This window comes from Oncorhynchus tshawytscha, linkage group LG25 (genome assembly GCF_018296145.1).
Source record: "Oncorhynchus tshawytscha isolate Ot180627B linkage group LG25, Otsh_v2.0, whole genome shotgun sequence".
NCBI lineage: Eukaryota > Metazoa > Chordata > Actinopteri > Salmoniformes > Salmonidae > Oncorhynchus > Oncorhynchus tshawytscha.
Window position 1 is genome coordinate 11,147,026 of NC_056453.1, and position 19,491 is coordinate 11,166,516.

The 19,491-nt window shown below is 43.1% G+C and overlaps 1 protein-coding gene across 2 annotated transcripts in view; it reads left to right on the forward strand.

The window, feature by feature from the left end:
* The first annotated feature begins 5,250 nt into the window (after positions 1–5,250).
* The window catches only part of LOC112224196 (ubiquitin carboxyl-terminal hydrolase 22), a 48,626-nt gene continuing 34,385 nt past the window's right edge, over positions 5,251–19,491 (forward strand). For both annotated transcript variants that reach the window (XM_024387600.2, XM_024387601.2), the window contains exon 1: positions 5,251–5,748. In XM_024387600.2, the coding sequence (XP_024243368.2) occupies positions 5,629–5,748 (120 nt within the window). In that variant the 5' untranslated portion in view covers positions 5,251–5,628. The remainder of the gene's footprint in view (positions 5,749–19,491) is intronic.

Here is a 19,491-nt window from a genome sequence, read left to right on the forward strand (position 1 = left end):
TCTAACGAATGGCATCCCTAAGTCTAAATATTGCTGTTACATTGTACAACCTTCAATGTTATGTCATAATTATGTACAAATCTGGCAAATGAATTACGGCCTTTGTTAGGAATAAATGGACTTCACACAGTTCGCAACGAGCCAGGTGGTCCAAACTGCTGCATATACCCTGACTGCTTGCACGGAACGCAAGAGAAATGACACAATTTCCTAGTTATAAGAAATTCATGTTAGCTGGCAATATTAACTAAATATGCAGGTTTAAAAATATACATGTGTGTATTGATTTTAAAGAAAGGCATTGATGTTTATGGTTAGGTACATTGGTGCGCAACGACAGTGCTTTTTTTTGCAAATGCCCTTGTTAAATCATCACCCATTTGTCAAAGTAGGCTGTGATTCAATGAGGACTGCATCGATTATATGCAACGCAGGACACGCTAGATAAACTAGTAATATCATCAACCATGTGTAGTTTAACTAGTGATTATGTTAAGATTGATTGTTTTTTATAAGACAAGTTTAATGCTAGCTAGCAACTTACCTTGGCTTCTTGCTGCCCTGCCGTAACAGGTAGTCAGCCTGCCACGCAGGCTCCTCGTGGAGTGCAATGTAAGGCAGGTGGTTAGAATGTTGGACTAGTAACCAGAAGGTTGCAAAAATGAATCCCTGAGCTGACAATGTAAAAATCTGTCGTTCTGCCCCTAAAAAAGGCAGTTAACCCACCATTCCTAGGCTGTCATTGAAAATAAGAGTGTGTTCTTAACTGACTTGCCTAGTTAAATAAAGGTGTAAAAAAAAAAATGTTATAAAAATCGGCAAACCGGTGTCCAAAAATACAGATTACCGATTGTTATGAAAACTTGAAATCGGCCATTCCGGTTAATCGGTCGACCTCTAGTCAATATAAGGTTCCACAGTTGACATTGCATGTCAGAGTAAAAACCAAGCCATGAGGTCGAAGGAATTGTCCATAGAGCTCAGGGACAGTATTGTGTCGAGGCACAGATCTGGAGAAGGGTACCAAAAAAATTCTGCAGCATTGAAGGTCCCCAAGGACACCGTGGCCTCCATCATTAACTGGGAGAAATTTGGAACCACCAAGACTCTTCCTAGAGCTGGCTGCCTTGCCAACCTGAGCAATCGGAGGAGAAGGGCCTTGGTACTGGAGGTGACCAAGAACCCGATGGTCACTGACAGAGCTCCATAGTTCCTCTGTGGAGATGGGAGAACCTTTCAGAAGGACAACCATCTCTGCAGCACTCCACCAATCAGGCCTTTATGGTAGAGTGGCCAGATGGAAGCCACTCCTCAGTAAAAGGCACTTGACAGCCCACTTGAAGTTTGCCTAAAAGACTCTCAGACCATGAGAAACAAAATTCTCTGGTCTGAGGAAACAAAGATTTAACTCTTTGGCCTGAATGCCTATCCGAATCTGGAGGAAACCTGGCACCATCCCTACGGTGGAGCATGGTGGTGGCAGCATCATCCTGTGGGGATGTTTTTCAGCGGCAGGGACTGTGAGACTAGTCAGGAAAGGACAACAACCCTAAGAACACAGCCAAGACAACGCAGGAGTGGCTTTGGGACAAGTCTCTGAATGTCCTTGAGTGGCCCGCCAGATCCCGGACATGAACCCCATCTGACATCTCTGGAGAGCCCTGAAAATAGCTGTGCAGCAACTCAGCCCCATCCAACCTGACAGAGCTTGAGAGGATCTGCAGAGATACAGGTGTGCCAAGCTTGTAGCGCCATACCCAAGAAGACTAAAGGCTGTAATTGCTGCCAAAGCTGCTTCAACAAAGAACCGAGCAACGGGTCTGACATTTTACGGAAACTTGATATTCTTTTTTTTATTTTACAATTTTGCAAACATTTCCAAAAACAAGTTTTTGCTTTGTCATTATTGGGTTTTGTGTGCAGATTGATGAGGGGGAAAAAATATTTAATACATTTTAGAATAAAGCTGTAAAGTAACAAAATGTGGAAAAAGTCAAGGGGTCTGAATACTTTCGGAATGCACTATATATATAGTTTACTATTTAATCTGAATTATTTTTATGTTCTGACATTTTAAATGTACTGTAACTTTGCCTGTTCCTGATAATTACAGGCATCCACTAGGTGCTTCTATCATGCATTATTACATCTATTTAAAATACATTTTCTTCAACACCAAAATGTCTCTAACAGACCAAAAGGGAAGACAACTGTTTATCAAGTGCCACACTGTTTTCTTAATTTTTGCCCTTGAAAACCAAACCCAGAATCAAACTGAAAAGACATTTGAAACCCTTAGACATGCCTCCCCCGTCCTTCCTTTCAGAATGTTAAGTATCAAGGAAAATGTCAACAAAGTGGAATTTCATTGTGTTTCATTAACACCATAATTTGCTAAGTACAAGATGTGTTATGGTATGCTTAGATGAGTTCATTAAGTGCCATATGAAAATAAAGAGCTATACAAGGTACATTTCAAGTATTAATAAATCACAAGGAGTTATCTTTAGCCATTAGATAAACATGTAAGAAGAAAGCTGTACAAGACAACAACAAAAAAACACAAATCAAGAGTTATGCTTAGATAATAAGGTAGAGCTGACAGAGAGCTTTACCAGGCACAAAATACAAGACCTATTTAAAAACACAAAGTATTAGGCCCCGAGTCTAAATACCACATAGATTAACATATTTGGAGCACAGAGTTAGTCTGAATGACTGGAACTCATCTACTATCCTTGGCAGCATGTGTGAAATAGAATGCCTTCAGTTTAGGAATAACATCAGCACAGAACTTCACATCAAATGGCACATCAATAACAACTTGCTTGGATGGAGCCCAGACAAGTAGTTTGCATCTCTCCAGTCCTGTGTAGAACATGCCCATTTGCACCTGCAAGTAGTACCCACGGGCTCCATTAGGTTGCCGCTGAGGCATCAACCAGTTTCACATCAGTGAGTTTGCCAGAGAACAGTTTAGTCAGAGACTCACACTTCTTACTCAGAACAGGACATTTGATTTCTAGAAGTGTGTAAGCCACCTGCTCGTTCTCCTTGCCAAATGTGGTTGCTGAGTTCCCATGGGACATGGAGAAGAGATGCTCCCACACAAAGTTGTCGGGATTTTTTGTGGTGCGCACGGGAAACTTCTTTGCTGAGCTATAAGGGATCCGAAGTTTACGTGCGTCATAACACGCATGGGAGGCTCTCTGTGCTTTAGTGACCTCCTTCAAGGTGGCACATTTACACTCCTCCAGCTTAACATAAACATCATCAAATGACAGCATTTCTGACACTGCATATTTATGCCATGTTCACCATGAGGCTGCTGTAGCTGTTGCTAGAACTTGATTACTGTTTGGTTTAGCTTTGATACATTTGTGCAGAAGGATCTCCACTGGAACATTGTCCCCTTCCAAACTCTTCTTAAGTGCGTTGTGGGAGAGGTAGAGATGGAGAAGCGGGCAGGTTTCTGTCAGAGAACTCGTCACTTGGTTTGTGATGTTTGAAACATATCCCGCTCAACCTTTTTGGAGCTAAATTCCGCTGCGTCTCTGAGTTCCACTGGCATTGCTCATACAGTATGTACAGGACATCCATGTCAATCCTCCATAGATAGCATTCTGCACCTTCAGCAAAAAAAACTACTGTTAGAATAGTAAATTACAGTACAGAACACTGGTTTACATGGTGCTCACAGTTGACTAGTTTAAACAGTTCCATTTTAACTAGTAGGTTTAAGTTATGCTGGTAATTACCAATTTCCTTGTAAAATTCACCTTGATTCTGTACCTACCTCATTGTCATTCGAGATTAGACTGATATACTTACACAATGAGCCATTGAAACCAAGAACTGTGTGTGCATGTTGTAATAGTTAACGTTATCAGTTCTGGTCAGTGATATGGTATAATCACAATTAGCTAGCTAGCTAAGTAACTAGCTAACATCAAACGTATCAGTCATAAACAAAAAGACAGGGAGCTTGCTACTTTCCATAGTACTGCAGCTGCATGACTGCAAGACTTCCCCTGCCCCTACAACCTGAACACCCTGCAGTCTCCACCGATGATGATGATACAAGATGATACAAGAATCCAGGCAGAATGATGGTGTGTTTTGGTCTGACTGGGCTGGACATCTGCTTTGAGGAACACCAGGTTGTCATCCTCAAAGTGAATAAGTGAATAAACACCCACCCAACTTTGCCACTGTGGAGGTATTGATATGCATCTGTGCTTTTGTAGCTCCTCATCTCTGAGCCATCCACACAGACAGACAATATTAAATAATTGAAGAAGTCTTTGTAGGTGATATGTGGCCATTTTTTCATATCGTCCTCCCACTCTTGAATAATCCGCAGATGTGGCCCAGACTTGCCATTCAACTTTGAAAGGTTTTTCTTGGTGTAATTTTACGACATTTTGAGCTAGCTAGCTAATGTTCGCAAAAACGGCAAGAATATCACAACGCATGTCCTCCACAAAACTGAACGTTCAGACATTGTTTTGTTTTCCAGGTTCTTAAATAAGGTGAATACATGAGGCCAACTTTATCATATTATCCTGGAGGCATACTTACACATCCTGTCTCATTACTATGAGTGAACGATATCTCTGAACTTTAAACAAATTCTAATACTAAATCTTTGTTCAGCTTCTTTCTATTCTGTGGTTGTATGAAATAGCAAGCATAATGTGAATTCAACAATGACATTACTTTATCTTTGTTACTCCCTGATAAAACAGTAACATCCTTTACTGTAGTTAAACAGTGGGTTAAATAGATTCCACGATCCGGATTCGATCCGAATTTACGCAAGTGCTTGGTTCAGTTCTCGCCCTGTGTGCACCCATATGCTTGCAGAACTGTACGCCCACCTTGATGTATAGCGCCGCCCACCGGGCGAAATGTCGTGAAAAGAGTGTGTCCACCAAGGAAAGAGGACCACTGGAGAGGAAGCATGGTGGCCTTTCGCCCAAAAGACAAAGCCTCTGTATTTGTTTCGAACAGTGTAACACAGATAGAAAAACGAGGTTAGTTATAACAATATTTGAGTCTAATGTACAGTACCAGCGCTTCAGTAGCCAATGGGAGTCGTTTTACGAACGGATAAGGCGCGTAATAAATAATTGAGCCAATCACAATATCAGTTTCCAAATAGGGGCGGGACATAATACGGAAACGATACCCACACACGCCAATCAAAACCAGGCACTCCTTTCCATTGGCCGATCGAGAAATGAATGAGGTGGGGCTTGCAGCAACGCTCGCGGTGTTCTGTGGAAATTCCATTGCCGAACATTAGCTAGCTAAAATAACTGGAACTAAGGATATAGCTTCCGAAGTGTGGCCAACGACCAATACCACCCAAATGTGGATTTAATTTGGGAAAAATATGTCAAAATTCTGGAATGGGATTACTCAAGGATTGCTTTGATGTGTACTGCATTTTACCTCCGATTTAGCTGTGGCTACCTCTCAAGCTAGCCGAATCGGAACAATCGGCGGATAACTGGCTAACTAACGTTAAACGTAACTAACTTAGCTAGCTAATTCTTTAACGTCAGGACTAGGACGGAACACGTTTCATCGTTAAAAATACACAAAACGAATGTTGTTACTGTCATGAGTCCAGCCGGGTGCCCCCATGTGAACGGGTTCAAAGTGGATAACTGGAAACAGAATCTACGGGTCATTTACCAATGCTTTGTGTGGAGTGGGTCAGCTGAAACCAGGAAACGCAAGGTAAACATTTTAAACGTTAGTTAGCTAACGTTGGCTACTACTAACTCGCTCAGAACATGTATGCAGACCGCTTCTCGAGAGAACAGTGCCTACAACGTCTCTCTGGCTAGCTGTCGTACATCGTCATTGTTACCAAGCCACACACGAAGAGGCAACTCGTAGAGTGTGTGAAAGACCCTGTTCCCCCCCCCGATTAACTGGTGATATATGCTACTGTTTCCCTTGCACGGATAGACCTTGTCCAACGTTAGCTAGGCACACATTTTCAGGCATTTCTTTTTCTCGGCTTGGGCACTTGTAAGTTTGCTTACGCGGACTGCTGCAGTTTTAGACAAAATTGACACTGACTGAGGGTTTGTGTGTGAGAGACTGTTCGTTAGCTCAGCTCACTACCTAAACCCCCTGCGTCTCTTGTATCACAAAATCTGAGTGTCAACTCTGCCCATGTGTGCGCGATCCTGTTTAAGCACTCCCAGTTCGAAACTTAAATGTAATGGCAAAATGTAGATTTCCGTCTAAATAGACATACCCAAAAGTAACTGATATTCATGTGTAATTACAAGATTCTGACATGTAATAACTTGGTATATTTGGAAAGAGAACATCTGGGAGACTGAGGAAATGATCAGGAGTTACATAGTTCAGAATACAAGCACACAAGTTTTTCTTTTGAGTCATCTTTCATTGACAAGCTATAAGTGAGTTATTGATGACTAGACCTGGAAATTCATCAGATGGCTTCCACAGCATGTGAACAATAGCATACAAAATGGGATTGATAGAGCTAACAACTAGAAATGTATTTTTTATTTTACCTTTATTTAACTAGGCAAGTCAGTTAAGAGCAAATTCTTATTTTCAATGACGGCCTAGGAACAGAGGGTTAACTGCCTTGTTCAGGGGCAGAACGACAGATTTTGTACCTTGTCAGCTCGGGGATTAGATCTTGCAACTTTTCGTTTACTAGTCCAATGCTCTAACCACTAGGCTACGCTGCCAGCTCAAATGGGGAATCCTGGGTACATTCAAGTGTCCTTTTAAACGCTCCAAAGGGTCCAAATGTTCTAATTGCACAGGATGTGCCTAAAAGTTATTGTTCACTATTAAAACAACATTCTTACCACATCAACCTCTCACAAACATTGTGGTGGTGTCAGGGAACATACAGGGGATATCCAAGTGTTTTTTTTATATTTCTTATATTTCCCAACCTAGTCACTCATTGGACATTTTGATTTTGCCATTAAGTCATACGTCATCGAAATAGGCTAGATTTGTTCCTACCAGCTTAAAGATGAACTTCATACCAACCATGTATCTATAGCTCAAACACAGACCAAATCTAGGCGTACCTTGTAAGATGTTTGGTGAAAATGTTGTGTAAAATAAATATTTTAACTCTCGGGGCTGGTGATCAATAACGGTAGATCACAGGCAGACACATAAGATATTCTCATGGTCTGTGGAGTCCCTGCAATCGGTGTGTATCAACGTATTCTGTGTTTATTTTGTTCATGCTTCGCAACGCTAACCGGAATGGAGGTAGCAGCCATCTTGAAATGAGGTCATCGGCTTGGCCTTCCCTTATTAATTTGTATGCTCATATATGGTAGTAAGTCACACCAAAGATTTGAAGGCACCGATCAATAGCCAAGATACTCAGCTGTCCGCAGACACACCGATTTTGCACATAGGGGCTACCGTTCTAATACCAGACTGAATTGAATTTAAAAAACAAATGGGGTTTACATTTTTAAGAGTAACGTCATTGCATTCCCAGCTAGCTACATTGCTGGTCTCTCTGGAAAGTATCTTGTGGTTACATTGAAAATAAGTAAATCATGCCATGCTTCCTGAAGAACATGAACACAGTACTTTGGTTGTCTCATCCAAATGTGCAATACCTCTATATCTACTTTTATGGTACGCCATCAGCGCTCATCAAATAAAATTGTATTTGTCACATGTTTCGTAAACAGGTGTAAACTAACTATGAAATGCTTACTTACTGGCCTTTTTCGACAATGCAGAGAAACAGAAAAATTGTAACACGAGGAATAAATGTATAATGAGTAATGATAACTTGGGTATATACACTGAGTGTACAAAATGTTAGGAAAACCTTCCTAATATTGAGTTGGACCCAATTTTGCCCTTAGAACAGCCTCAATTCATTGGGGCATAAACTCTACAAGGTGTCGAAAGCGTTCCCCATGGATGCTGGCCCATGTTGACTCCAATGCTTCCCACAGTTGTCAAGTTGGCTGGATCTCCTTTGGGTGTTGGACTATTCTTGATATACACAGGAAACTATTGAGCGTTAAAAACCCAGCTGCATTGCAGTTCCACGTTGGGGTGCACACTCAAAACCAGCGTGCCTGGCAACTACTACCATACCCTGTTCAAAGGCACTTTTGTCTTCCCCATTCACCATCTGAATGGCACACATACACAATCCATGTCTCAAGGCTTAAACATCCTTCTTTAACCTGTCTCCTCCTCTTCATCTACACTGTTTTCAAGTGGATTTAACAAGGGACATCCATTAAGGGATCATAGCTTTCACCTCTATTCACCTAGTCGGTTTGTCATGGAAAGAGCAGGTGTAAGAAATGTTTTGTACACACAGAGTATACACGGTGTACCAGTACTGAGTTAATGTTGCAGGGGTACAAATTAATTTGGGTAGATATGAACATATAGGTAGGGATAAAGTGACTAGGCAATAGGATAGATAATAAGCCGTAGCAGCAGTGTATGTGATGAGTTGGTGCAAAAGGGGATCAATGTAGATAGTCCGGGTAGCTATTTGGTTAATTATTTAGCAGTCTTATGGCTTGTGGGTAGTGTCCTGTTCGTGCATCAGTACCGCAATGGTACAGACCGACACAACATTCAACTGATAATCTTATGTCTGTTTGGACCCGAGTACAGTCTGGGGATATTGCTAACTAGCTGTTGTAAAATCAACATGACATGTATTTCCATAGCATGTAAATGTAACCCATGCTCCCATTGGATACAGACAGTGCTCATTAACGTATTAATTCATCCCAAAAGTGTTCATTGGTGTCAGCGCTCTATGCAGGTCAGTCAAGTTCTTCCACACCAATCTCAACAAACCATTTCTGTATGGACCTCGCTTTGTGCACTGGGGCATTGTCATGTTGAAACAGGAAAGGGCCATCCCCAAACTGTTGCCACAAAGTTGGAAGCACAGAATTGTCTAGAATATCATTGTATGTTGTAGTGTTAAGATTTCCCTTCACTGGAACTAAGGGGACTAGCCCGAACCATGAAAAACAGCCCTTGACCATTATTCCTCCTCTAAACTTTACAGTTGGCACTATGCGTTGGGGCAAGTAGCGTTTTCCTGGCACCCGCCAATCCCAGATTAGTCCGTCGGACTGTCATATGGTGAAGAGTGATTCATCACTCCAGAGAAGGTGTTTCCACTGCTCCAGAGTCCATTGGTGGCGAGCTGTGCACTCCAGCCAATGCTTGACATTGTGCATGGTGATCTTATTCTTGTGTGCGGCTGCTCGGCCATGGGAACCCATTTCATGAAGCTCCTGACAAACAGTTATTGTCCAGACGTTGCTTCCAGAGGCAGTTTTGAACTCTGCAGTGAGTGTTGCACCCGAGGATAGATGATTTTTACACGCTTCAGCACTCTGCGGTCCCATTCTGTGAGCTTGTGTGGCCTTCCACTTCGCAGCTGAGCCATTGTTGCTTCTAGACGTTTCCACTTCACAATAACAGTATTTACAGTTGACGGGGACAGCTCTAGCATGGCAGAAATTTGACAAACTGACTTGTTGGAAAGGTGGCATCGTATGACTGGCACGTTGAACATCACTGAGCTCTTAGTAAGGCAATTCTACTGCCAATGTTTGTCTATGGAGATTGCGTGGCTGTGTGCTCGATTTTTATTTTGTATACACCTGTCAGTAACGGGTGTGGCTAAATTAGCCGAATCCACTAATTTGAATGTAAATTTAGCTACATTAGAGACTATGCCTGTTGGAGTTTGTGTGGGAGGGCAGTGAAATTTCCATTCACATATATTTTCAAAGGTTAGGCTGACTTAAACCAACTTATCCCACCCATGTATTTTTTCTGAGTTCATCTGTCAAGTTACACTGAGGGGCTGCAGTGACGGTTTCAATGTACAGTGTAGCTTCCTTCTTAATGGTTTCAACATAGAAGAAATGTAACAGTTTCTTCTCGGGGGGGCTCAGCTTGCTTAACAGCAACACACACACACAGTGTATCCAGTAATGGTAAGGTAAAAGGTAACCACCTCACTATCTACAAACATTATGAGCAGTACTGACTGAGTCCCCATAAGACTGCTGGTTTGTATCAGTAATGCGACATAAAAATCTACCATGGCTCTTGAAAAGGGGCCCATGGATCATAAAGTCATTGATGCTGCATGAAACACAGTTCATAAGACAATTCATAACCCCACCCCCACCCACCAACTCTCCATGTCTGCTGGAGCCTCTATATTTGTTTGACTCCACGCCACCCAATCATATAAGATGTTGAAAGTACTGTCATCGTGCGTTAGGCCCGGCAATCTTAGATTTATTGCATGGATTGGTAATGTAAACCTACCTATTCACTGGGTAGTGGTTAGTTATGGGGAGGGACGGTGACACCTGTGTTCAGAGCTGTCGCAGATTAGGCTTGTAATTAATCAGGGCTGGCGGACTGTCTGGGGGGTGTGGAGCAGGGACTACACAAAGATTTATCAGTTCAAACACTAGCGTCTTTTGCTCCTTTCTTCGCCCCCTCTCTGTCAATTTCTTTCTCGCCCTCTTTCTCTTTATGCCTTCCTTTCTTACTCTCACTTCCCCCCCACACACACATGCAGTTGCCCCTGCTCCATGGATACCTCAATTAGGATAAATGGAGTGAATGTTGCATGGATGGAGGAGGAGAACTAACAGATCAATCATCTGGGGAGGACCTCCTAATGTTGAATTGCTCATCGGTCTGCTTTATAAACACCTCGTTTCTGCCCTAAGATGAACAGACCCAAAGAGATGAGGTGACATACCATTGGCAACCATTCAGGTTGTGCTGTACAGCACACTGTAGCAAAATGTTTTGAAACAGAAAATAAAAAGGAGAGTTTCTAATCAGGAAAATGCAGGTATTACCTCCCTGTATCATTCTATTTCAAACCTGTTCCATGTCTCAACCTAGTCTGTTTTCTCTTTTGATACTGTGCCTACCTCCTAAACCCCACAAAGGCTCCATTTGAAGAAGAAGCAGCACACCGTGTGAAGTCCCCTCAACACCTTGGACCAGCCACTCTTCTTTGCAGATGGGTCTTTGAGTTATCTGATTGTTGAGGAAATCGTAGCGCCTAACAAGCTGTATAGCAGCAGTACATCAATAATTCATGCACATTGTAACCAGCAGCTATTTTTCATGCTCATGTATAGGCTACAGCGAGTGTGTTCAGAATACATATGATCTCCAGGCTGCTGGTTGAGATGAGGGGCTCAAGGTTATTTTCTAATTTATGTTACCTCTTGAGAGAGACCAGTTCTGGTGACTGCAGGTCATTGTCCACATGCCCAGTCCCTGCTGGGTTTTAGAGAGAGTGTGTGTGTGTGTGTGTGTCCTAGCGCAATGGTAGGAGGAGTGGCTTGCACACACAGCCTCACACACACACTGTTGCATATTTATGCTTCTTCATAATTCATGGACACAATGAGGAAGTGGATAGATCTCGTTTCTCATGATAATCAGTAAAATTAACATTTTATAAAATGGATAACTAGCTTTTTGAGACTAAAAAAAACAATGACCAACCACCCATCTTTGGAGTAGTTAGGTCTATTTCCCTGCTTTTGAAAGGCTGCTGGCTACTGTCCTGGGAGACTTTCAGCAATTGTGCTAAGCTCACGATATGCTAACTTAAATCATCTCAAAACTGCACCCAGAGACATAAAAATGGTATCCATGAGTTTCTCTGACTCTGGGTAATTAAACTTCCTGAATCTCAAAATATCACAGTATCCCTTTTAAACATGCTGCAGCGTTCTGACTGGAATAAATATGTAATGTTTATATCAAAGAGCATCTCATTTTATATACTAGCTCTGAAATATAGCCTAGGGATAACATTTTTGTTTACTTCAGGACCGTAGGTACATTTCCCAACCAGAAGCCATAGATGACAGGCAACATCCACACTGAGTTAAAGGCTAGAGCTGCCGCTTTCAAGGAGCTGGACACACATCCGGACTCTTCTAAGAAATCCCGATACGCCCTCAGACGAACCATCAAACAGGCAAAGCGTCAATACAGGACCAAGATCCAATCCTACTACACCAGCTCTGACTCTCGTCGCATGTGGGAGGGCTTGCAAACTATCTCCGATATATAAAGGGAAACCCAGCTGCGATCTGTCCAGTGACGCAAGCCTATCAGATGAGCTAAATACCTTCTATGCTAGCTTCGAATCTATCAACACTGAACCATGCATGAGAGCATCAGCTGTTCTGGACGACTGTGATCACACTCTTCGTAGTTAATGTTAGTAAAAACCTTTTAAACAGATTAATATACACGGATTACCAGGACGCGTACTCAGAACATGCGCTGATCAGCTGGCAAGTGTCTTCACTGACACATTCTACCTCTCCCTGACCGTCTGTAATACCTACATGTTTCAAGCAGACCACCATATAGTCCCTGTGTCCAAGAACGCCCAGGTTACCAGACTATCGTGCCGTAGCACTCACACCTGTAGCCATGAAATGCTTTGAAAGGCCTGTCATGGCTACAGGCTGGTCAACACCATCATCCCAGACACCCTAGAACCATTCCAATTCACATACCACCTCAACAGATCCACAGATGATGCAATCTCTATTGCACTCCACACTGCTCTTTTCCATCTGGACAAAAGGAACACCTGGTGGAAAATCTGTCAACTTTGAGAAAAAACTATTTATATTGGAGTTGTCTCGATGGTTATGCATATTCATGGCATGAGATTAGTAGCATAGCATCTCTTTCCATTGAATACTGATGGTTGATGTCAACAACCCTCATCGAATATTCAAAAAGGATTACAATAATGAGATGTATCCACCAATCCAAAGAAAGGATAGGCGAGAGCTAGATGTGTTTTTTTTGGGACAACTCCCATTGTTAGGGCAGAGAAACCTGTATCTTGTCAGTATATCCATAATATTTTCTACAGCTCAGCATTCAACACCATAGTGCCCTCCAAGCTCATCACTAAGGACTCTGGAATTAAACATTGCTCTCTGCAACTGGCTTCTGCACTTCCTGGCGGGCCACCCCCAGGTGGTGATGGTAGGCAACAACCCATCCGCAATGCTGACCCTCAACACGGGGCCCCTCTGGGGTGCATGCTTACTCCCCTCCCGTACTTCCTGTTCACCCATGACTGCGTGGCCGTGCACGATTCCAATACCATCATTAAGATGACGATAAGACAGTCTACAGGGAGGAGGTCAGAGACCTGGCATTGTGGTGCCAGGACAAAAACCTCAATGTAAGTAGGAGAAAGGAGCTGATAGTGGACTACAGGAATCAGAGGGCCGAGCACACCCCATCCACATTGACGAGGCTGTAGTGGAGCAGGTCGAGAGCTTCAAGTTCCTCGGTGTCCACATCACTAATGAATTATCATGGTCCACTCTAGAGGTCGACCGATTATGATTTTTTTCAACGCCGATACCGATTATTGGAGGACCAAAAAAGCCGATACCGATTAATCGGTCGATTTAAAAAAATTCTAATAATAATATACATTTTTTATTTATTTTAATTTTAAATGTATTTGTAATAATGACAATTACAACAATACCGAATGAACACGTATTTTAACTTAATATAATACATCAATAAAAATCTATTTAGCCTCATTAACATGTTCAATTTGGTTTAAATAATGCAAAAACAAAGTGTTGGAGAAGTAAAAGTGTAATATGTGCCATGTAAAAAAGCTAACGTTTAAGTTCCTTGCTCAGAACATGAAAACATATGAAAGTTGGTGATTCCTTTTACCTTAGAATATTAAAGTCTCATGTTAAGAGGTTTCAGGTTGTAGTTAATAGAGTATTTATAGGACTGTTTCTCTATACCATTTGTATTTCATATACCTTTGATTATTGGATGTTCTTATAGGCACTATAGTATTGCCAGTGTAACAGTATAGCTTCCGTCCCTCTCCTCGCCCCTACTTGGGCTCGAACCCAAATCAAATCATATTTTATTTGTCACATACACATGGTTAGCAGATGTTAATGCGAGTGTAGCGAAATGCTTGTGCTTCTAGTTCCGTCAATGCAGTAATAATCCAACATGTAATCTAACTAACAATTCCAAAAAAAAAATACTGTCTTATACACAGTGTAAGGGGATAAAGAATATGTACATAAAGATATATGAATGAGTGATAGTACAGAGCAGCTTAGGCAAGATACAGTAGATGGTATCGAGTACAGTATATACATATGAGATGAGTATGTAAACAAAGTGGCATAGTTAAAGTGGCTAGTGATACATGTATTACATAAGGATGCAGTAGATGATATAGAGTACAGTATATACGTATACATATGAGATGAATAATGTAGGGTATGTAAACATTATATTAGGTAGCATTGTTTTAAGTGGCTAGTGATATATTTTACATCATTTCCCATCAATTCCCATTATTAAAGTGGCTGGAGTTGAGTCAGTGTGTTGGCAGCAGCCACTCAATGTTAGTGGTGGCTGTTTAACAGTCTGATGGCCTTGAGATAGAAGCTGTTTTTCAGTCTCTCGGTCCCAGCTTTGATGCACCTGTACTGACCTCGCCTTCTGGATGATAGCGGGGTGAACAGGCAGTGGCTCGGGTGGTTGTTGTCCTTGATGATCTTTATGGCCTTCCGGTAACATCGAGTGGTGTAGGTGTCCTGGAGGGCAGGTAGTTTGCCCCGGTGATGCGTTGTGCAGACCTCACTACCCTCTGGAGAGCCTTACGGTTGTGGGCGGAGCAGTTGCCGTACCAGGCGGTGATACAGCCCGCCAGGATGCTCTCAATTGTGCATCTGTAGATGTTTGTGAGTGCTTTTGGTGACAAGCCAAATTTCTTCAGCCTCCTGAGGTTGAAGAGGCGCTGCTGCGCCTTCTTCACGATGCTGTCTGTGTGAGTGGACCAATTCAGTTTGTCTGTGATGTGTATGCCGTGGAACTTAACTGACTACCCTCTCCACTACTGTTCCATCGATGTGGATAGGGGGGTGTTCCCTCTGCTGTTTCCTGAAGTCCACAATCATCTCCTTAGTTTTGTTGACGTTGAGTGTGAGGTTATTTTCCTGACACCACACTCCGAGAGCCCTCACCTCCTCCCTGTAGGCCGTCTCGTCGTTGTTGGTAATCAAGCCTACCACTGTTGTGTCGTCCGCAAACTTGATGATTGAGTTGGAGGCGTGCGTGGCCACGCAGTCGTGGGTGAACAGGGAGTACAGGAGAGGGCTCATAACGCACCCTTGTGGGGCCCCAGTGTTGAGGATCAGCGGGGTGGAGATGTTGTTGCCTACCCTCACCACCTGGGGGCGGCCCGTCAGGAAGTCCAGTACCCAGTTGCACAGGGCGGGGTTGAGACCCAGGGTCTCGAGCTTGATGACGAGCTTGGAGGGTACTATGGTGTTGAATGCCGAGCTGTAGCCGATGAACAGCATTCTCACATAGGTATTCCTCTTGTCCAGATGGGTTAGGGCAGCGTGCAGTGTGGTTGAGATTGCATCGTCTGTGGACCTATTTGGGCGGTAAGCAAATTGGAGTGGGTCTAGGGTGTCAGGTAGGGTGGAGGTGATATGGTCCTTGACTAGTCTCTCAAAGCACTTCATGATGACGGAAGTGAGTGCTACGGGCGGTAGTCATTTAGCTCAGTTACCTTAGCTTTCTTGGGAACAGGAACAATGGTGGCCCTCTTGAAGCATGTGGGAACAGCAGACTGGTATAGGGATTGATTGAATATGTCCGTGAACACACCGGCCAGCTGGTCTGCGCATGCTCTGAGGGTGCGGCTGGGGATGCCGTCTGGGCCTGCAGCCTTGCGAGGGTTAACACGTTTAAATGTTTTACTCACCTCGGCTGCAGTGAAGGAGAGTCCGCATGTTTTCGTTGCAGGCCGTGTCAGTGGCACTGTATTGTCCTCAAAGCGGGCAAAAAAGTTATTTAGTCTGCCTGGGAGCAAGACATCCTGGTCCGTGACTGGGCTGGTTTTCTTCTTGTAGTCCGTGATTGACTGTAGACCCTGCCACATACCTCTTGCGTCTGAGCCGTTGAATTGAGAGCTGACGCTTAGCTTGTTTGATAGCCTTGCGGAGGAAATAGCTGCACTGTTTGTATTCGGTCATGTTACCAGTCACCTTGCCCTGATTAAAAGCAGTGGTTCGCGCTTTCAGTTTCATGCGAATGCTGCCATCAATCCACGTTTTCTGGTTAGGGAATGTTTTAATCGTTGCTATGGGAATGACATCTTCAACGCACGTTCTAATGAACTCGCACACCGAATCAGCGTATTCGTCAATGTTGTTATCTGATGCAATACGAAACATATCCCAGTCCACGTGATGGAAGCAGTCTTGGAGTGTGGAATCAGCTTGGTCGGACCAGCGTTGGACAGACCTCAGCGTGGGAGCTTCTTGTTTTAGTTTCTGTCTGTAGGCAGGGATCAGCAAAATGGAGTCGTGGTCAGCTTTTCCGAAAGGAGGGCGGGGCAGGGCCTTATATGCGTCGCGGAAGTTAGAGTAACAATGATCCAAGGTTTTTTCAGCCCTAGTTGCGCAATCGATATGCTGATACAATTTAGGGAGTCTTGTTTTCAGATTAGCCTTGTTAAAATCCCCAGCTACAATGAATGCAGCCTCAGGATGTATAGATTCCAGTTTGCAAAGAGTCAAATAAAGTTCGTTCAGAGCCATCGATGTGTCTGCTTGGGGGGGGAATACATCGACAACCAGGAACACATCGACAACAGTCACACTCGAAGCAGCGTTACCCATCGCTCCACAAAAGCCGCGGCCCTTGCAGAGCAAGGGGAATAACTACTCCAAGTCTCAGAGCGAGTGACGTTTGAAATGCTATTAGCGCACACCCAGCTAACAAGCTAGCCATTTCACATCGGTTACACCAGACATTAGGCTGATAGGCTTGAAGTCATAAACAGCTCTGTGCTTGCGAAGGCAAAACGCACGAAAGTGCTGTTTGAATGAATGCTTACGAGCCTGCTGCTGCCTACCATCGCTCAGTCAGACTGCTCTATCAAATCATAGACTTAATTATAACACAATAACACACAAATACGAGCCTTTGGTCATTAATATGGTCGAATCTGGAAAATATCATTTCGAAAACAAAACGTTTATTTCAGTGAAATACGGAACATCTAACGGGTGGCATCCCTAAGTCTAAATATTCTTGTTACATTGCACAACCTTCAATGTTATGTCATAATTACATAAAATCCTGGCAAATTAGTTCGCAATGAGCCAGGCTGCCCAAACTGTTGCATATACCCTGACTCTGCATGCAATGAACGCAAGAGAAATTACACAATTTCACCTGGCTAATATTGCCTGCTAACCTGGATTTCTTTTATCTAAATATGCAGGTTTAAAAATGTATACTTCTGTGTAATTGATTTTAAGAAAGCCATTGGTGTTTATGGTTAGGTACAGTCGTCCAACAATTGTGCTTTTTTCGCAAATGCGCTTTTGTTAAATCATCCCCCAGCGTTGCATCGATTATATGCAACGTAGGACACTCTAGATAAACGAGTAATATCATCAACCATGTGTAGTTATAACTAGTGATTATGATTAATTGATTGTTTTTTATAAGATAAGTTTAATGCTAGCTAGCAACTTACCTTGGCTTCTACTGCATTCGTGTAACAGGCAGTCTCCTTGTGGAGTGCAACGAGAGGCAGGTGGTTATAGCGTTGGACTCGTTAAGTTAACTGTAAGGTTGCAAGATTGGATCCCCCGAGCTGACAAGGTGAAAATCTGTCGTTCTGCCCCTGAACAAGGCAGTTAACCCACCGTTCCTAGGCCGTCATTGAAAGTAAGAATGAGTTCTTAACTGACTTGCTTAGTTAAATAAAGGTATTTAAAAATTATATATATATTTTTTCAAATCGCCAAAATTGGCTCCCTAAAACACCGGTTTCCGATTGTTATGAAAACTTGAAACCGGCCCTAATTGATCGGCCATTCCGATTAATCGGTCGACCTCTAGTCCACACACACCAACATAGTCATGAAGAAAGAGGGCATGACAAAGCCTCTTCCCAGTCAGGAGGCTGAAAAGATTGGGCTTGGGCCCTTAGATTCACAAAAGGTTCCACAGCTGCACCATTGAGCATCTTGATTGGCTGCATCACCACTTGGTATGGCGACTGCTTGGTTTCCGACCAGCAAGACGCTACAGAGGGTAGTGCGTATGGCCCAGTACATCACTAGGGCTGTGCTCGCTACCATCCAGCACCTCTATACCAGGTGGTGTCAGAGGAAGGCCCTAAAAATTGTAACATACTCCAGCCACCAAGTCAGACTGTTCTCTCTGCTACCGCACGGCAAGCGGTACCGATGCAACAAGTTTGGAACCAACAGGACACTGAACAGCTTTTGCACTAACTCTTTTGACTCATCACATACGCTCCTGTTACTTTTTTATTATCTATCCTGTTGCCTAGTCACTTTATTCCTACTTATATGTACATATCTACCTAAATTACCTTGTACCCCTGCACATGACTAGGTAGGTACTGGTACTGGTTATTGTTTCTCATTGTGTACTTATTATTTGTTGTTTTTCTATTATATCTCCTTTTTTCTCTGCATTGTTGTGAAGGGCCTGAGCATTTCACTGTTAGTCCACACATGTTTATGAAGCGTATGACATTTGATCTATCTGGCACTTCTGAGCTCATTTGCTTTCTATCCCATCATGTCTTGCATTTCACAGTCACGCTCTCAGTCTCTCTCTGTTTTTCAGTCCGAGCATTACAGCAACATTGTTGGTCAGTTCACAGGGGATCTTTCCATCAGCCTGCTGCTCACCTCTCCTTTTGATGTTTGTCTGATTTAGTCGCCACTGTTGCACTTCTGCTGCCTAGCCCCCTTTCACCCTCACCGCACCATGCCTCCTCGCCAACACAGAGCAGCCCTTCTCTCACTCTGGCCCAGCCAAGCACTAATGTCATCCCGGAAGAAGACCAATCAACATTCTTAGGCCTCGCTCACTCTTGTCCAATTCCACATTGAACACCAGTGTGTGAGCTAAAATGCATCAGCATGAATGGGTTTGTGCTTGTGTCATTTGTGCGTGTGTGTCAGGGTTTCCGTTAAGAAAATGGAGCCAGACAACGTGACGGGAAGATTTTAATTTACCGGCCATTTGTGAAATTTACCGTACCCATATGCATTTGGTGCATAACCCATTAGGTTGTCCACCCACAGTGCTCACAATGACAGAAATCACAATTTTAGGTTAGGGGAATAAATCCTAATCTAATGTCCTCCGGATGCAATGTTTTGCACACTGTTCTACCAATCTCTGCAGAGCGCATCGGTGTATAATCTAATCAAAATCACATTTTATTGGTCACATACACATATATTTAGCAGATATTATTGCGGGTGTAGCGAAATGCTTGTGTTCCTAGCTCCAACAGTGCAGTAGTATCTAAGA